The sequence below is a fragment of the Aplidium turbinatum genome, chromosome 8, assembly GCF_918807975.1.
Source record: "Aplidium turbinatum chromosome 8, kaAplTurb1.1, whole genome shotgun sequence".
Taxonomy (NCBI): domain Eukaryota; kingdom Metazoa; phylum Chordata; class Ascidiacea; order Aplousobranchia; family Polyclinidae; genus Aplidium; species Aplidium turbinatum.
The window spans coordinates 12,869,645-12,886,296 of record NC_137479.1 but is presented as its reverse complement, the minus strand read 5'-3'; the positions used below and the strand labels follow the sequence as shown (position 1 = coordinate 12,886,296).

Genomic DNA, 16,652 nt, shown 5'->3' with positions numbered 1-16,652 from the left:
TAACTTTTTATTTTAAACTAACTCATTGGCAATTTTTAAAATAACAAAACCAATTAGTCCAATCTCACTCTGCATTTTTTATGATTTTTGACAGTAAAAATGCACAATCAAAAAAGCCTACGGACTAAAAAATGCTAAGCATACTGAAACTGTGCGCACAAATTTTTAACAGATTAAATTTTTAATTGAGATTGCTCACTTACACTTATGTGGCCAATTAATTAACCTTCAAGCCGTCTAACACAGACATCTGATTTAAAGGTAGCTCCCCAAACAGCAAATAAGTCGTTTTTTTCAGCAATCTTTAGTTTGGTAGTAAATCTACAGACGTTAAATAAATGTAAAAAAGTACTGATTTACTGTCTGGGTTTTTGCAAAGTAAACAATGGGTTATTATAACATTATTTTGGTGGTGTTTAATTAATATTTACGAGACAGTACAGTAAGTAAGAGAAGGTCACACAAGGCTCAATTTCCACAGGACAAAAAAAAATGAAGAAGTAGCCGACGAACAAACCAAGGTCAGGAAACCTTGGCTATCGTAGCCTAATCATTTGCGACTGCTTCAAAGCCTAAACTAGCAACCTAACTTCGTCAAAAATTTTTTCAAGTAAGATGACAGACAGTAGGCTACGGTAAGTAACTTTTTTATCAGCAAAGTCTGAGAAACATCAAGCACGGGTAGCAAATTATGACTTGTTGAAGTAGGCTACTTTAGTGTGTGGCGATATGCTGCTGCATGTATTATTTGTTTGACGTCAACATCAAAACAAATAACATGGAAACGAACCAGCGTAGCCTACTACGCAATTTTTACACCAAAACGGAAATATCGAAGTTACCACAAGAAAATAGCAATATAAAAATGTCATTTATCCATGTACTGGTAACTACCACAAAATGTAAACAGAACAACTAGCTTTATGAAAGAGATTTCTTTAAGAGCCTGGTAATATTTAACACGTTGTGGTAGTCTACAGCTAAAGACTGTTTAATCATATGAGGCTCTTGTAAGAGTGGGCTACGTCAAAACAATGATAAAACTTAATACACCCCCTTTTTAGAAAAAAACGTGAGACGATCAGCGATTTGGGGAGGAGGTAGGTGGATCCCATGCTCAGTTACCGAGCCTTGGTGAAGAAGATAAGGTTCTAATTGTAAGCTACTAAGCCTTCGGCACTAACGAGAGTAGGATGACCACTGACCAGTTTCTTTCAGCAATTACACCAATCCAATTTATTACATCCTGGGTAGAGGTGAGCAGTGTTTTTTAACAACCAGCTTCACCTATGTATCGAACCAGGTTCACAGCATTGGAAAGCCAAGCCTCGTCCGCTGCGCCATCCCACCGCCGTTGGAACAGAGTTTTCTATGTCAAAATCGTATGGAGGTGAAGTTTCTATTCAGAAAAAGATTTTTTAAAAATTGTATGTTTGGCAAACACAATCATAGGCTTCATGTTTAACAAAGGCAGTGTTTGAATTTTTTTTTGTAAAAATGTTTCGACAAATTTTCTGCTATGGAAAGGTGTCGTTTTGATAAAAAAAGAGCACTTCTTTTTTTAACCAATAATTCTTGCAATATAATATATAGTCATCTAAAATAGCACGAAAAAATGTTATGAGAATTAAAGTGCAGTTTTACCGAAGCTTGAAAGACTAGTAAAACTTAATCAAATCTATTAACATGGGATTCCTATTAAGTTGTACCAGAAACTTGTCATGATCAGTAGAAGGAGCTTGCGACCGCAGGAAATAAGGTTAACCTTGTATTCAAGGTTAAGTGTGCAAGAACAACCATATGAATTTCGTGAGGTTTTGAGACTGAACATTACGCTGCAATTAGAAACGTTCCGAAGCGACACCAATTAGAGAAAATGTATCAAAATGCAAGCGAGGAAACATTGGTATTTTGAGTCACATTTAAACAAGCTAGTTTGTAAGATATTAAAACAAGTGATATGCAGTTCAAATATAGTTTGCATCTTATCTTCAACCGAGTTTTTAGTAAGATCAACTAAACATTTCAATCTTTGTAAGCCAGCAACAAACGTTACCGTTTTACACCTAGCATTGTCAGAGCATGTCTTTCTTCATCATTTCAAACGATGGCGAAGTTGAAGTAATGTGAAAAAGAAGGTCACTTGCTGAATAGATGAGCGCCAATGTGATTGCATTAAGGTTTCCAGTTGAGCTACCCCGGCTAGAAATGGGAGCTGTTTACATTGATTCTAAGTTTACACAGTAGCCTACACGTTGAAGCAACGTAAAGAAGGACCCGTTTTTTCTCTGGGACTCGAGGGTTTTAAATAGTTTCAGCAATTTAAACTACGATGACATGTGTGAACGTGTGTGATAAAGCATCAAAATGTGTGAACATCAGCTGAAAAAGCTAGAGTTATAGTTACCACATACATACACCGTGTCAATATCCTTTAGTTTCTTTGATTCATGACAACAAAAAACAGAACATGTTCGAAATAGGTAAGAAAAGAGTTAGAAGGCATTAGGAACGCTTAGACCAATGCTTCAGCGTGAATACATCGCTATCCAACAATAAGTATTAGTCGAATCGGATGCTAAGTAGATATAAACAATGATGACTTAAGTTAATGGATAAATAATATCTAAAGAAATAGCACGATAAAGCATTTATTTTCCCGCGCAAAAAAATCAATTTGAAGATATTAATAACTGTAGAAACAATTCTGATCTCGAAAAGGGGTAAACAACCAAAACACCATAGTCTAGCAACAGTAAACCAACGCAAGAAACAAAAGTTTTAAATTCAGAATTAATGCGGTGGCATAACTGTAGGTAACAAAGGTGGTGGCAGTTGGTCTCTGTCGTTGATATCCATATCTAAGGCTGATGGACTTCGCCTTCTGTGTACGGTAGGCCTGGCCGCTTCAGGGACATCGGCGGGTAAATCTTCTGTTCCGTAAAAGTCCCGGCTGGGAGATGATGACGTAGAAGAATCGCCAGTGAGGAAGCCATCGCTGCCAAGTGCGTAGTCTACGTTGTTCCGGGACGAATGTTTCTCTACTTCTGCTTTAAAACGCTTCGAATGATCTTCAATTCCTTGCCTCATGTCGATGGCCTCTTGTAAAAGCTTATCAGTTCTGACAAAAAAAAGGGAAGGTTTTACTAATTTTATAATTTATCTTCATTTGAATGTCATTTTATATCAATAAATGGGAAAGTTGTAAGACTTTTTAATGCTAAGACACGTACACACTGTTATTTGTGTAAGTAAGATACACATTTTCAACCAGAAGGCCTCATGCAAGAAAACACATGCATAAAATTCAGGGTACAATATTGTGCTCACAAAACGACGACCACAAAACATTTAAGTTAGCTTTTTTGCATCCAGATTTCGATTGAAGTAGAGAGGAAAGAAAAAAATCAATCTTCGAGTCACGATCAAGCCTGTCAAGTACCTCACCAAGACACAACTATGTGCTTTGAGAAAGCATCGTACTGTAATTCTTAGATAAACGTTCTCACCACTCCGCCATGTCGGCGATAGCCTTGGTGCAACACTGAAAAAGGTACCAGTTCGACACCGCTCAAGAGCATGTGGCTGTGTCTTTGGCAAGACACTTAACGACTAACCATTTCGCTTAAGCCTGGATATGACAATTAAAACACTGAGCTGACTACATGATCACTTGTGGGGTTAGTTCAAGATAGGAAGTTGCATACCTGGCGTGAAGCGAGGCCAAGTCGTTTAGGTTCTTATACATTAACTTTAAGCCAGGGCACATTCTGTTTTCATCAGGTTCTGGTTGCTTGGTGGAAACAGGCATTTCTCCTCTTATGTAGGCATCGAACTCCTCTTGTGTAATTGACAAACTCGACGCATTCAAGCCATTCGTTTCGTTCTCAATAAACGAGATAGCGCAGCACTGAAAAGATAAAGGGAAAATTCACTCAAAAACTTTTTTTATCATAAATGAAAATATTATTTGTTTTGAAGTTATCACACAAAAAACAGGCCACCTTTTCAAGACCGTCCATTTACCTATCGTGGTCTTGGAAGAAAGTCTTTGAAATCTATTTCACGTATTTGAACGTTTACTTGCATCGGATCAACACCTCGAATTGGCAAATGGGCAAAGCACGTTACACATTCCCCACAAAAGCCTTTAGTAATAGATTCCCATCGAACAAATCAGTAAATTTTTACATTGAATCAACTTCTGCTGATGTTATAAAGACTGATTTGTTGGCTGAGTACATGCTGGGCGAAACAAAGGTTCTGTAAACCTTGCCTGAGCTCAGGGGCTTACCAGGTTGGTGAAGTGGTAGGCATCTTCGCCGGACATGATCCTGGACGGGTTCGAGAACCTGGTGATGTATCTTTGATTCGATTTAAGCAAGGGTGGGTTTGCTTGTAGTACGATGTATATGAGGGCGGGGAGATAGTCATCGGCACTGGCTGGAGATCCATCGTCCTGACAATACCGCAGCAAATTTTAAGATTTGGTAATGTAGCCAAAGAAAGAAACACACAGTATGAGAAGAGTAGTTTAAAACGTAGCATAGCGCACGTGTTGTTTTGCCCGAGTGATGTTATAAAATATAAAGTATACACGCAGAAACCGACCAAGTTTTGTGCTGCGAAAATTTTGAATCGTCGATCGCTACAACGGATAAAACCTCAGTATTACAAGGTCCAACTACAGTTGATTTACAAGACTGGACCTACTTAACAAGAGCAAATGAATGCATAGATGATCAATCCGGAAACCTGCTTTTTTTTTAGCTGAGACTTTTCGGTCATTTGTCCGAAATGACTTGAAAAAATTCGGTCATTTTTTCTGATGAAAATATTTCCTTTCAAGTAGCTAATACAAACCAAAATTTGCACTTCCTGACTAGCTACAACATTAAGTTTCGCTAAGAAACGTTGTTTTTTTTCGGACATTTTGCTAAAAAAAATCGGTCAATGACTGATAAATGACCGAAAAAAAAAACCCAGCCGGAAACGCAGGTCCTTGCTTGGTCAATGAGTTTCGGGTGTCAATAAGTCTGCATCAACACTACACTCAGACTCAGTCCAATAGAGTCATCACAAATAACAAAATTTTGCAGCAAAACACACACAGTGCGACATGCTGTTCGGTTTACCATGACAATCGGTTTCAAGCAGCCGCCTGGTCACGTTATGCGATTTTAAATTTGTATTTGAATTAAGTGTGAGCACGAATACAAAGGAATATAGTTTGGTTTCCGAAAACATCCACATTGTGGTATTTCTGTCACAAGACATACAATGAATGTTGCTAGCTAGCTGTTTGGCACATGAAAATCCAGTCATGAGAAATTCTTGTCCAGTAGCTCCAGCTCGTCATACCGGGAAGCAGTTTTACGCACTAGAATAAAGTCACCAAGCATGTCTATGGAATGTTCAGATGCAAAGCTTATTATAGTATTGTTCCAAAATAATGTGCGCATTGGGTACACAACTGTAGCTGGTAGTCTACTCTATACCAGGGGTTTTCAAACTTTTTTATTGTGCGACTCTATTTCAGAAAATAATTTTTTAAACAAACCCTTGATGGGTAGTTTATAGTGTGAACTACCAATTGTATACCGATTTTAATTTATTTAGTTATGCCTTAAAATTACGATTTGAGACCCTGTTTGGGGTCGGGAGCCATAGTTTAAGCAGCCCTGGTCTATACTGGTCCATACGACATGCAGAACTAAATAATTAAATTGATGTAAAAAGTGCTTATAGACTACACATTCCTTTGCAAAAGCCAAAGCCTTTGCTTTGCTCCTACATGACATGCAATGTTAAAAGCATTCTAAAGTAGACCAAATTCGGGGTTTCATTTCCAAAATTTGCAAGACTAAGTTTCGCTGAAAACCTTCGGAACTGCTATGTTGAGCAACGTTTCGCTGACATTACTAAGTACGTTATAAAAATTGTGGATACTTTTCTAACTAATGTTGTGTATCATGTAGAACCACTCACTAAGTCAGCCAAGAAAGAAGAGAAACGTCATACCTTTGAATGTCTTATGGCTTCGAATATACTTTTGCTGCATCGAGTGATACACGATAGCTTGTCTTGTGGGGCTCGTTTTGAATCCATTTCAATAATTGCTGAAAAAATGAGATAGATTTTGTTTTAAAGTTTTTGTTCGCAGAAAACAAGCAGAAGTTGCAACAGTGCAAAAAAAAAACCAGAAAAAAATTTAAGGAATAAATGCATCTTATTAATCAGCAATGCCACAAAACTATTGATACATTACATAATTATAAACAAGAAGGTCGAAACGGTGTGCACTAAAAAAAATGCAGTTAAACAAATATATAAATGTGCAAACCTGTTATTGCTTTATCAGTGTTTTCTGTGACAAAAGGTTTTGACTGGTCTATGTTAGCATCCAGCATGGTTGCTGTTATCCAGTGGAAGTTCCGTATTCTTGTCTGAATAGTTTACAATGGTAAATGGTTATAATTATACACTGATCAGGTGACTCGCAAAGTTATTCTTGCGTGGAATGTGCTTGCAAAGCAAACGCTGACCCGCCTATCACAAGACTTAGCGAGCAAAGCGTTGAAATGGTTGAAAATGGTTCACCGCACTTTGACGTTACCATGAAAAAAGTAAATATGTTCCTGGCGCTATCAGTACAGTTGCAATAAATAAAAATTATATCCCAGTGAGCAAACTCGGGCATTTTTATTGATTCTACACCCGCAGACGTCGATTCAATGCAAAAATGACCAAATTTACCTATAGAACAAGCTCATCACGGAGTGTCCTGTCAATGGAAGTAAAACAGTCTTTATGAATCGAGAGTGTTGCAAACTCAGCTAAATTGCATCACTGCAATGTAGCTATGCGTTCCAGCAATGCAAAACTGCAAGCGGGAGATTAAAATGTATTGCTTCGCACACTGAACTGTAAAATATTTGCCGTGGTTGAACACAAAACCGAAAGTGATTGGCCAATTTCTAGAGTTCAACTAACTACCAATTTCATCGTGTTTGCATGGATTTGAAGGAAAAGAAATGTGTATTGTCAGCTGGAACTCAAACCAGTTGGAGAATGCGAGTCAAGATTCTTTCCGTACGTCCAAACAACGTTAATTTGTGTAAGTTTAGGGGAAACTGTTTGATTGTTTTAATACCAGGAAATGTGTCTACACAAATAGCACAAACACAGAAATGCCATGCAAAGTTGCAAGGCTCAATGGTTTTAAATTATGTCAATGGAATTTTGCAAATACCTAATGCATTGTGTACTAGAGGGAACCAACAAGCAACAGTTGCTCTTTTTTACGTCATTTCAATGTCTAACGATGGAAAAGGGTATTACTATTTTACTAGCTGTAAAGTCGATGCTAAAGACAAAGCAAAACATCTCGTAAAAATGTTGCACAATGAATCGCCAATTAGCTGACAAAACTACTTCGGGCTAATTGAACCGTGGCAATAATAGTCTGCAATACATGAGCACGTGATGTGGCTCATCAAACAGCTTGTCTTTGTGTACACGGCTAGGTGCTGTGTAGCTATTGGCTCATTTCCTTTATTTGAAACAGTGTCGCATACAGAGACAGTTTCGCAATTCAGCTTCATGCAAAACCGCTTTTGTTTGGTTTCCAGCTCAGTGGCGGACTGAATAGTTGAAGCAAAGACTTTATTCAAATTTTTTAGGGTTTATTTCCGACAAGCCTTAGTTTGATTCCAGGAGTGGACAACTGGGCATAATCTTAAAAACTTCAAAAATGGCACTGAATCTTTCTCTATAGCGCCAATCATGAAAGATTTGTATGTATGGTAACAATATTCCCACATAATAAACCTGATCAATACAAATTTGAAAAAATACAGTTGGTAGAATACCTCAAGGTTTCAAAAGCGACGCAAACATACATTTCTTTATCACACAATCATAGGTGTACGGGAAGCATGTTTTTTGGGGGTGCGAAAGAATTCTTGCCCAAATATCCAAATATAATCAACTGTGCCTAAACAAAAGTACTGTACACATGTAAGAAAAAGCAATAATATAGCCTTCAAGAAAAAAAACAAAAAAAAACAGCATAAGGCATCAACTGACACGACTTCCACAAAGCCACTGGTATTTGCAAAATAACAAATTTATCAAAAGACGATTGAAGGGAGTAATTGATACTACACTAACGAACCAATAGAATGCAGTTGTACATGGCTCTAAAACTGCAAAACTAAATTAAAAAGTATCGATTCGTAATGTTCGCCCTTCGTTTCCGAAGATGGCCAAACATGATTTGCGCATGATTTTGTTTTAAGTGGGGGAGGGCTGCGCAGGACTCCAACCTCACTCCTTCGTCTCAGGTTTCAGGGTCCAATGGCAAGACTTGGTCGAGGCGATTGGGTGAAGCATGAGATGCAGCAGGATAACCATAACGTCTTCGTGTCACGTCATGTTCTTGGGCACGTCCTGCAACTGTGATACTGGATGGTGCCTTTCTGTCCGTTGAGCTATATCCAGTGATGGGCTTCTTCCGCACAGTCTGCCACACATCCAGGTTTGAATAAGGTGACAAGCCGGAGTGGTGTTATTTGACCCATAGCTGGGGCCCTGATAGGTACTACTGCTACGGGCCAGAGCAGACCTGGGAGTAATGGAAAACTAAGGGTTAACTCCATATTTCCCATAACTCCAGAGTTTGCCCACTGGAGCCTTTCCCACCGGTTGCAGTTTTAACGTCATGCCCAGGATTGATTATAATAGATTAAATACAGTGGTAGACTGGCGGTATAGCTTACACAAATTTAAAAGAAGTATTTGTTTCGCCCGCTTCGTTGTCCAAATATATCTACAATGCGATTGACATTCACTTTATTTGTTGTTGGTCTTTCCAAGTGCAACAAAGCTAAGTTTGACAGTCGTGTTTGGCCCATTGTTGATCTCAGATATGTCTTCACTCTTCAGTCGCCGTAATCCGGAAAAAAGACCTCTCAGCTGAACATGAAGTTGCAGGAACTGTTGCTAGAATTTTTGCAGCTTTTGCAAAGTGGGACATATAGTTTTATCTAATGAATTTAAAATTAAGAATTTTGCACATTGTACAATACCGTAGTTTTAATTTTGCTGTTGCGAGTGAGTTGGTAAAAAAGTTAATATTCCAGTTTCAGGAAATCCTTTTCCACGGTGTAGAATTAGGTATAAAATCTTGCCCAAATATGAAATCTTTCCCAAATTCTCGACAGGTTGGGGGTGCGATTGCACCTCCTGCACCCCCGGCTCGTACACCTATGCACACAATACATTTCCTTACAGCAAAGTGGTCCCTGCGTCATCCGCAATTAACATTCGCAGCTTGCGTCTCTACTTTTTTTTAAAAGGGAACACATTTATTAAATTTATTACGACATCGGCAACTGATATTTCATGTTGACAACAGCTTGATCGACCACGATCGCAACACATGCAGAAAACATTGATTGTAATAACGCAACAACCAATAACCCAAAGAAACAAACAGTCTCTTTTAAAACTGATTCAATGCTTGCAAACGTTGAAATTATGTAAATATAATGACTGATTTGCTAGCCTCCATGTGTCAACCCAGAGAGCACACCAGCCTTTTTTTTGCATTGGTTTAACGTCTGCAGGCAATGAATCAAAGTCATAATTGATTGATTTATTGTTAAAAAAAGAAGAGGTAGCAAACTTACACCGCCTCCGTTCAACAAGTGTTCAGCGATGCAACGGAATAGTAGACTTACCTGAACCTTGAGGTCTTGGACTTCATCGTCAGTGTGGTCGTTACAAAACACGCTTCGGTAAAGGCGGGTCATAACAAACTTTTCAATGTTGTTCATTATTCTCTCGTGTTCTTCATCAGTATCGACGGATTTAAACGCAGCATGGTGCATCATACGGTCGCTCATCGTTTGGTAAAACTTTTGCACTCTTTCAGATTGCTTCTCAATCGGTTCCCTCTAAAAAGTGCAGAGCTGGTTTGAGAAACGGCCATGTTGGACGGCAGATAGCAAGGATTAAAGAACAACACAAGACATCACGTTGCAATGATTTTAAATCTGGGAGAAAACATTAGGTTTTGCATATCTTCAGTGGAAATTAAAATCACTATTATTAGCTATTTGTTATGGCCCCTTTTGACCATGTAGTCTATGTAGATGCGATCTTTAACAGACAATAAAGCGTGTTAAAATTTTTAACACTCACAGAACTCGCGGTAAGGTTGTCCACAAAATCTCTGCATTGTTTCCAAACATCTTTCGCAGCTGGTTCTTGAAACGCTTTGATAAAATCCATGAAATCCTCTGAAGCCTTCTTGCTTTCGTAACTTTGCTGCCGGAAGTTCTCTGGCCAATCAGGATGCCGAAAACTGTGTTCTGAAGCAAACGGAAAAAGATTCTTGCAAAAAGTCAATTGCAGGGAAGAAGTTGAAGTTATGAAAATGTTGTGCCACACAAGAACCACGTGGAATTTTTTTTGACTAATTAGCCAACTGAATCATTGGGGCCGTGTTGGATTCAACGTTTCACAATTGGAAGGCTATCGGGTGACCATTGTTAGCTTAAAAGGCGACCAACTCATAATAATAATACAACATCACGAATATTGAATCCCGTGATCGATTTCTAAAAGCACTTTGAACAATTCTAGAATATTGTCACAATGTTTTGACAAGGATGTTCAAAGTCACATGTAATATGAAGACTTTTTAACAGCCACTTCTGCAGGTCTAGCATTCACATGAAAATTACATTATAATAGATAGTTATAATAAATTTGAAATAAATAGATCTTTTTTGGGTTGTTGCTACAAGTTTAACTGAATGCTAAATGTTAATAAAACAAAAAATTCATTAAACTCCGCATTTTACCACACGACGGAATGCACATATTTTATATGGGTTTTGATGTATAGAATATGCACCATGCAAACCCAAGTCAGATAATATTGATACGGTACATACTAATATGTGAAGGTGAGTTCTTCAAAGATGGTGACTTCGTGGAGTGAGATGCATTTGATTCAGAGACAGCAGAAAAGAAGTTTTTAAAAGCCCTGCCTCTAAAAACTTTAGACTGCACTTTTTTTTCTTCAAACTTTGTAAAAGATCTGGCACAAACAAATTGATGCACATGAAACAATAAGAATAAAACAAATTTAAGTACAATAGAGCTGCTTGAACAAACTTTATTTCACCATGATGTAAAAGTTCACTGGTAAACCAATGTCAAACTCCAGCTGTTTTATTTCAAGGAAAATGTTACGTGAATTGTATTATTGTATATATCTGGAAAAAGACATTAAGCCTTTCCAAACGACCACCTTTGTTGCTAATGCTAATTGTACTATAGTATATACTCCAGTTCTTACATACAAAAAAATACATGGAAACAACATATAGCATATCTACAGTACAGAGGTATACTGACTACTGAGTCATACAATTTTACAAATACTTAATTTATAAAACACAGATCAGACTTAGTTTAATTCAATTTATATGAAAGTATGTTTCTACTAAATACCTGTCCAACACTGGCGTTATTGTATCATCAGAAGATAATTTTTCAGGTGTATGTTGTGACACAGCAGTGGAATTTGTAGATGGCGCAGTGGAATTTGTAGATGGCGGAGTGGAATGTTTAGCGTACAAAGCGCTTGCTTGATTTTCTTCTTCTTGTAATTTTTTTGCAAATTCTAGGTCACGTTTGATTTGGTTTTGCTGGGCTTTTTGTTGATATACATCTCTCCAACATTTAGAACAATAGCCCTGGAAGTAAATGACATGTTGAAAATAACATCTAATCATTAAAAACTTTGCAAAGCAGTCTATATGTTGAAAAAGAATAATTTGTTTGTTTGTGAAAAAATTATTTCTATCAATCTATCAAAATTCGTCACACACTACTTTGCACTTCTCATAACACCTGATCAACTTATATATATATAACTTATGTTTGGTACAAATCATTTTGTTTCACTTAACATTTTGAAAAAAACTGTTTACTGTAAGCTACGGCTGGGTTTTTTTTTCGCTGAGACTTTTCGGTCATTTGTCCGAAATGACTTGAAAAAATTCGGTCATTTTTTATTTATTTCGGTCATTTTTTCTGATGAATATACTTCCTTTCAAGTAACTGATACAAAAAAAAATTGCACTTCCTGACTAGCAACAACATTAAGTTTCGCTGAGAAACGTTGTCGTGTTTTATCTGAGAAAAGTTAGAACAGACAAACGTTTCTTCAATGTTCATCAGCAAAACTCAACCTTGCAACACCCGGCCGCAGACATCTTTTATTGCACACTAACACACGTTCAAAATAACGCAAAACAAAAATACAGTACAACGGAAAGGAATAAAAACAAGTAAGAATGACCAAATAAAAACACGTTACGCTCTAATGGCTCGCAATTACAAAGTGAATTAACTCCTCAACAATTTCACCGCTCACGTTGTAGCGTACTGGCTTCGCGTTACTGTGCCAGTGCGCGTATGCCACGTCATAATTGAATGTTTTGTATGATGCAGCATTTAACCTCAAACACATAAGTTTACTGGTATCTGCAGTTGAACAACGCAAGCGATTTCTTGTTGGAGTTCGCAACCGAGAAAGCAAACTGAATCCACGTTGTACGGTTGCGTTCTCTGCATTAAAAGTCAGCAAAGCATTAGCAATAGCTGCCAAACTTGGCCAATCTATGCCACGCTTCGTAGCTATTGTTAAAACTTTCCGCCAATTGTCACCTGGTTCGCAATCAATAATGTTAACAATTCAAGCATAGACACTAGACAGTGTGTATTGTGATTTATAAGGTGCTTTGACTGCTTTCTAATCCTTTGTGATTATAAGTGGCAAAGTATTTTATTCACAAAACCGCTTGCGTAAAATTTTCTCGGAACTTCATGGCGGACAAATGCGGCCGACGGAAGTGCGAGACCTAGCGGACAAATGTCGGTTTTTGTAGGTTAATCGCGGCCATGTTCGCGATGGCCGGCTTCAGTGTCGAGGCCTGAGTTGGAAGCTGTTTTAATTCGTATTCAGGTTAAGAAATTACGAAATCGTTTTACTGAAAAAGATCATCTTCTCTTTTTTCAATTTTGACAGGGTTTGAGGCTTCCCTTGCTTCCATTGAGGATACGCGCCTGAAGCTATTCAATACTTACCAAAAACGAAAAAATTCCAGTTAAATTGAAATGATTTCCCACCTGCTCATTAAAAAGTTATAAACAGTTATAATTTTGTAGGGCTTTCTGCGTCTACTCAATGGAGTACGACGTTGCAAAAACCATCACACAAAATCACTATCTATCGATGTGGAGTCAAACATTTCACAGAGGTTATCACCAGCTCCAAAGTTAACAACATTATGCAATATGCTGCGATAATTTCCCGACTGACGGTCAATTTTTTCCACGACTCGAAGAAAAGATTTGAAAACACAGTGGCATTTCTAGAAAGTTGAAGTCTTTGAGTGTGTTATTTTCATGTTTGCGTTTATCACAAGCAATGAGACATTGGATCAACGTACAAAGGTATACTTCGTTGTTTATCGAGGTCTGGTCAATAACATTTCGAAAGGGTTGACCACCACCTCAAAAATTGATAATATATGCAACATGCTGAGAAAATGTCCCGATTGACAGAACAGACCGATCAATCTCTACCAAGCGGTTTGACCTTTCCAAGGCAACGCAACATTGCGTCACACTTGAAGGCACCACGTCAGTTACGTTTGGGAAATGTTACTTCTGTATTTACGTTATCACATACAATAAGACATTGGATCAACGTTCAAACGCTAAGTCTACGCCTTGTATTTCCGATTGACAAAAAATCGTAGAGTGGCGCAAGAAGCTTCTTTGCAGTCACTGAAATCGATGTGCGTGGGTACATATTTTTTCTGCCATTTTGACCGATGTGACTATATATTTTTTCGGACATTTTGACCGAATTGACTATATTTTTTTCGGACATTTTGCTAAAAAATCGGTCAATGACCGATAAATGACCGAAAAAAAAACCCAGGGCTACGGTAATTGTTCTTACAACAAAATTATTCCATATTGATAAGCAGAAGAAAACAGCAAGTTTTTTAAACAAGTTTAAAGCACCATAACAGATTATCAAAAGCTTTGGTATAATTGTGATCAAATTTTACCATTCTTGGTCAATGTGATCATTTTGACAAGTTCATCAAGTGGGGTAAAATGATATATACAGTTTAATTTTTCAAAAATTATAAAAGATATAATTTTAAAATCTGGTATACATCAAGACTGAAACACAACTTTTCTGAAAATTTTAATACTTTCAGTGGAAAAAAAACGTCATTTTAAAATAATCAACCCAGAAATCCAATGTTGCAAGCAGTTTGTAAGTATATTGTCAAATGTAATTAAAAAAGTAAATGATGTTACAGCTGATTTGCTGCAAAGTGGTCATAAGCTTTTTATTGTTTTCTTTTTTCAATCATTTTTGAAACTTTACACTAAGGTTTTTCTTGGGTCTGCTACTATTCGGTGAGTGCGATTCGGTGAGTCTGATTCGGTGAGTTCCTAACTTCTAACCCCTAACCATAACTCCTAACCCCTAACCCTAAAACGGCAATGATAATTAGGCTACGGTACCCAATAATTTAAAAAAAAAATTGAAAAAATCCCCCGTTAAGGGATCGGACTCACCGAATCGGACTCACCGAAACGGGCCATTCCGGTTTTTCTTAACAGTTTACTTTTGTCTGACTGCATCCTTTAGCTTCTTTTTCAAAAACAGTACAGCAGTTTTTCCTCTGTAAGTTTTCTCTAGTGACTGACAGCAAGTCCCAAAATACTGTCATCAATAAGATTAGGTAGGGCATTTATAATTTTTAACAAAACTTGTGATTACTATCTGCAATACAGTCTACTAGCCCTCATGTGGTGGTGCTAGATAGCAAAACTCATGACAGTCATGTGATGGGGAGATGATGATTTGTAGTTTTACACCATCCCTAATAAAAATTTATTCTAGCATTCCACTTTTTTGTTGTGTGAATTCAAAAAGTATTTTATTCATTTGTTTTTTTCATTTGAAACATAAAAATTGTCAAACAAAGTGTCAAATTTCCCAAGTTATGATGTGTTGCTACCAGATTTTTGAAGCACAAAATAATCTATGTAGAGTTTAAACAATGCTACAATTTAAAGTGTTATTATTGTATTTGCTTATTAAAAAAAAATGTTACTTGTAGTTTGGTACAGTAAAATATATAATGATCTGTTATAAAATAGTAGAACATATAAAAATACTCACTTGCCATTCAGGATTTCCATAAAACTCACAACCAGATTTACACAGTAAATCTGATGCATTCACGTGTATCCCACGTCTCTGATTGACAGCTTGGGGATTTGATTTTATGAATGACATATTCAGAGATTTGTGTAAGTTATCCTACTTATAATTTATTTTCTGCACACATAATATATATACAATTTGAAAGGATTTACGTCAATAACTTATTACCTGTTGCCAGAATAATTGATATAGATTTTACCATGGCTTTCTGAACCAGAGATCACAATCTTTGGCGGTTTGCACAAACAATAACAAAGGTTATAAAGAGTATATAGTCGTCGTCTGAGCTTCTGGGGCCGAGGGTCTATCCTTTTACCACCCCAGATTCACGATGTTCCCGGACTACACTGGAAGGCTGCTAGAGAGCAGCCAGTCTTTAGTTTCATCATCCATGACGCGCAGACCTTCCACTCCGTTAGGTGGCTTGAAGATGGTACAGTCATTGATGATGTGGTCTGCGGTCTGTTCCTCGGCACCACATTCACAGGAGGAGGAAGAAGCCATTCCCCATTGGTGCATGGTTGAGCGGAAAAGGCCGACGCCCGTATGAAGACGGTTGAGGCGCACCCATGCCTGTCTCTGTAGTGTCAGGCCGATGGGGCGTGTGTTGGCGTCGGGGATGAATGAATGGAGTCTGGTGGTGCTTGACCTCCATTCAGAATTCCATTTATGGTCCGCCCAAGCAGCCGCAGAGATGTCTTGTTCATCAGCTTCGTTGATCAGAAGCTGAGCGGCTGGCACGAATGGGTGTCTTGATTTCAGTCGGCGGGGGTGCCCGTTTGGGAAGGCAGAGATCTTGTGGTGGAGAAGATGGTTAGGCTCCAGTGCCCGTCGACCGAGGGACAGAGTGGCTTCTTCGCGACGAAGCTCAGCAGGTTGGATGCCAGCAAGAATGGGGAGATTGTCCAATGGTGTGGGACGCATTCATCCGGTTACTGTGCGCAGGGCGCTGTTTATGGCAATGTTGATGTTGTGGCAGTGAGCACTGCGGCACCAGACAGGTGCACAGTACTCTGTACAAAAGTAGACAAGGGCTAAGGCTGCTATTCGCAAAGTGTCAGCCCTCGCCCCCCAGCTAGAGCCTGCCAGGCGCTTCAGTGGTGCAGCGCGGGATGTCAGTTTCTTGCGCAGTGACACCAAATGGTGGCGGACTGGCGGTATGTGAGCGATCTGTCTAGTGTCACCCCAAGATACGTTGGCTCGGGGCCAAGGTATATAGTGATTTCCCTAACCACAAATATTTAGTGAAATAACCCGAAACACGAATTTCAAAATAAACTGGCTAATGTTTGTTTAAACTCAAATACTGAAA

General features: G+C 38.2%; 1 protein-coding gene across 1 annotated transcript; it reads right to left on the bottom strand.

The window, feature by feature from the left end:
• Positions 1-15,441, bottom strand: LOC145775580 (rab5 GDP/GTP exchange factor-like). Its single transcript, XM_082586887.1, has 10 exons — positions 15,296-15,441; positions 11,527-11,771; positions 10,965-11,110; positions 10,207-10,376; positions 9,744-9,959; positions 6,344-6,446; positions 6,022-6,119; positions 4,295-4,459; positions 3,708-3,910; positions 1-3,121 (listed from the first exon to the last, which is right to left on the bottom strand). Exons 1-10 carry the CDS (start codon positions 15,410-15,412, stop codon positions 2,794-2,796), a joined length of 1,791 nt encoding a protein of 596 aa, XP_082443013.1. The 5' UTR covers positions 15,413-15,441; the 3' UTR covers positions 1-2,793.
• Between the last annotated feature and the right edge of the window lie 1,211 nt (positions 15,442-16,652).

Excerpts from the sequence above, each read along its gene's own strand:
- LOC145775580 (XM_082586887.1), bottom strand. The coding sequence starts at position 15,412 with ATGTCATTCATAAAATCAAATCCCCAAGCTGTCAATCAGAGACGTGGG. Across the intron at positions 6,447-9,743 it reads TCCAAGACCTCAAGGTTCAG|ACAAGAATACGGAACTTCCA; the intron begins GTAAGTCTACTA and ends TAAACTATTCAG. Across the intron at positions 3,911-4,294 it reads CCTACCACTTCACCAACCTG|TGCTGCGCTATCTCGTTTAT; the intron begins GTAAGCCCCTGA and ends TTATCTTTTCAG.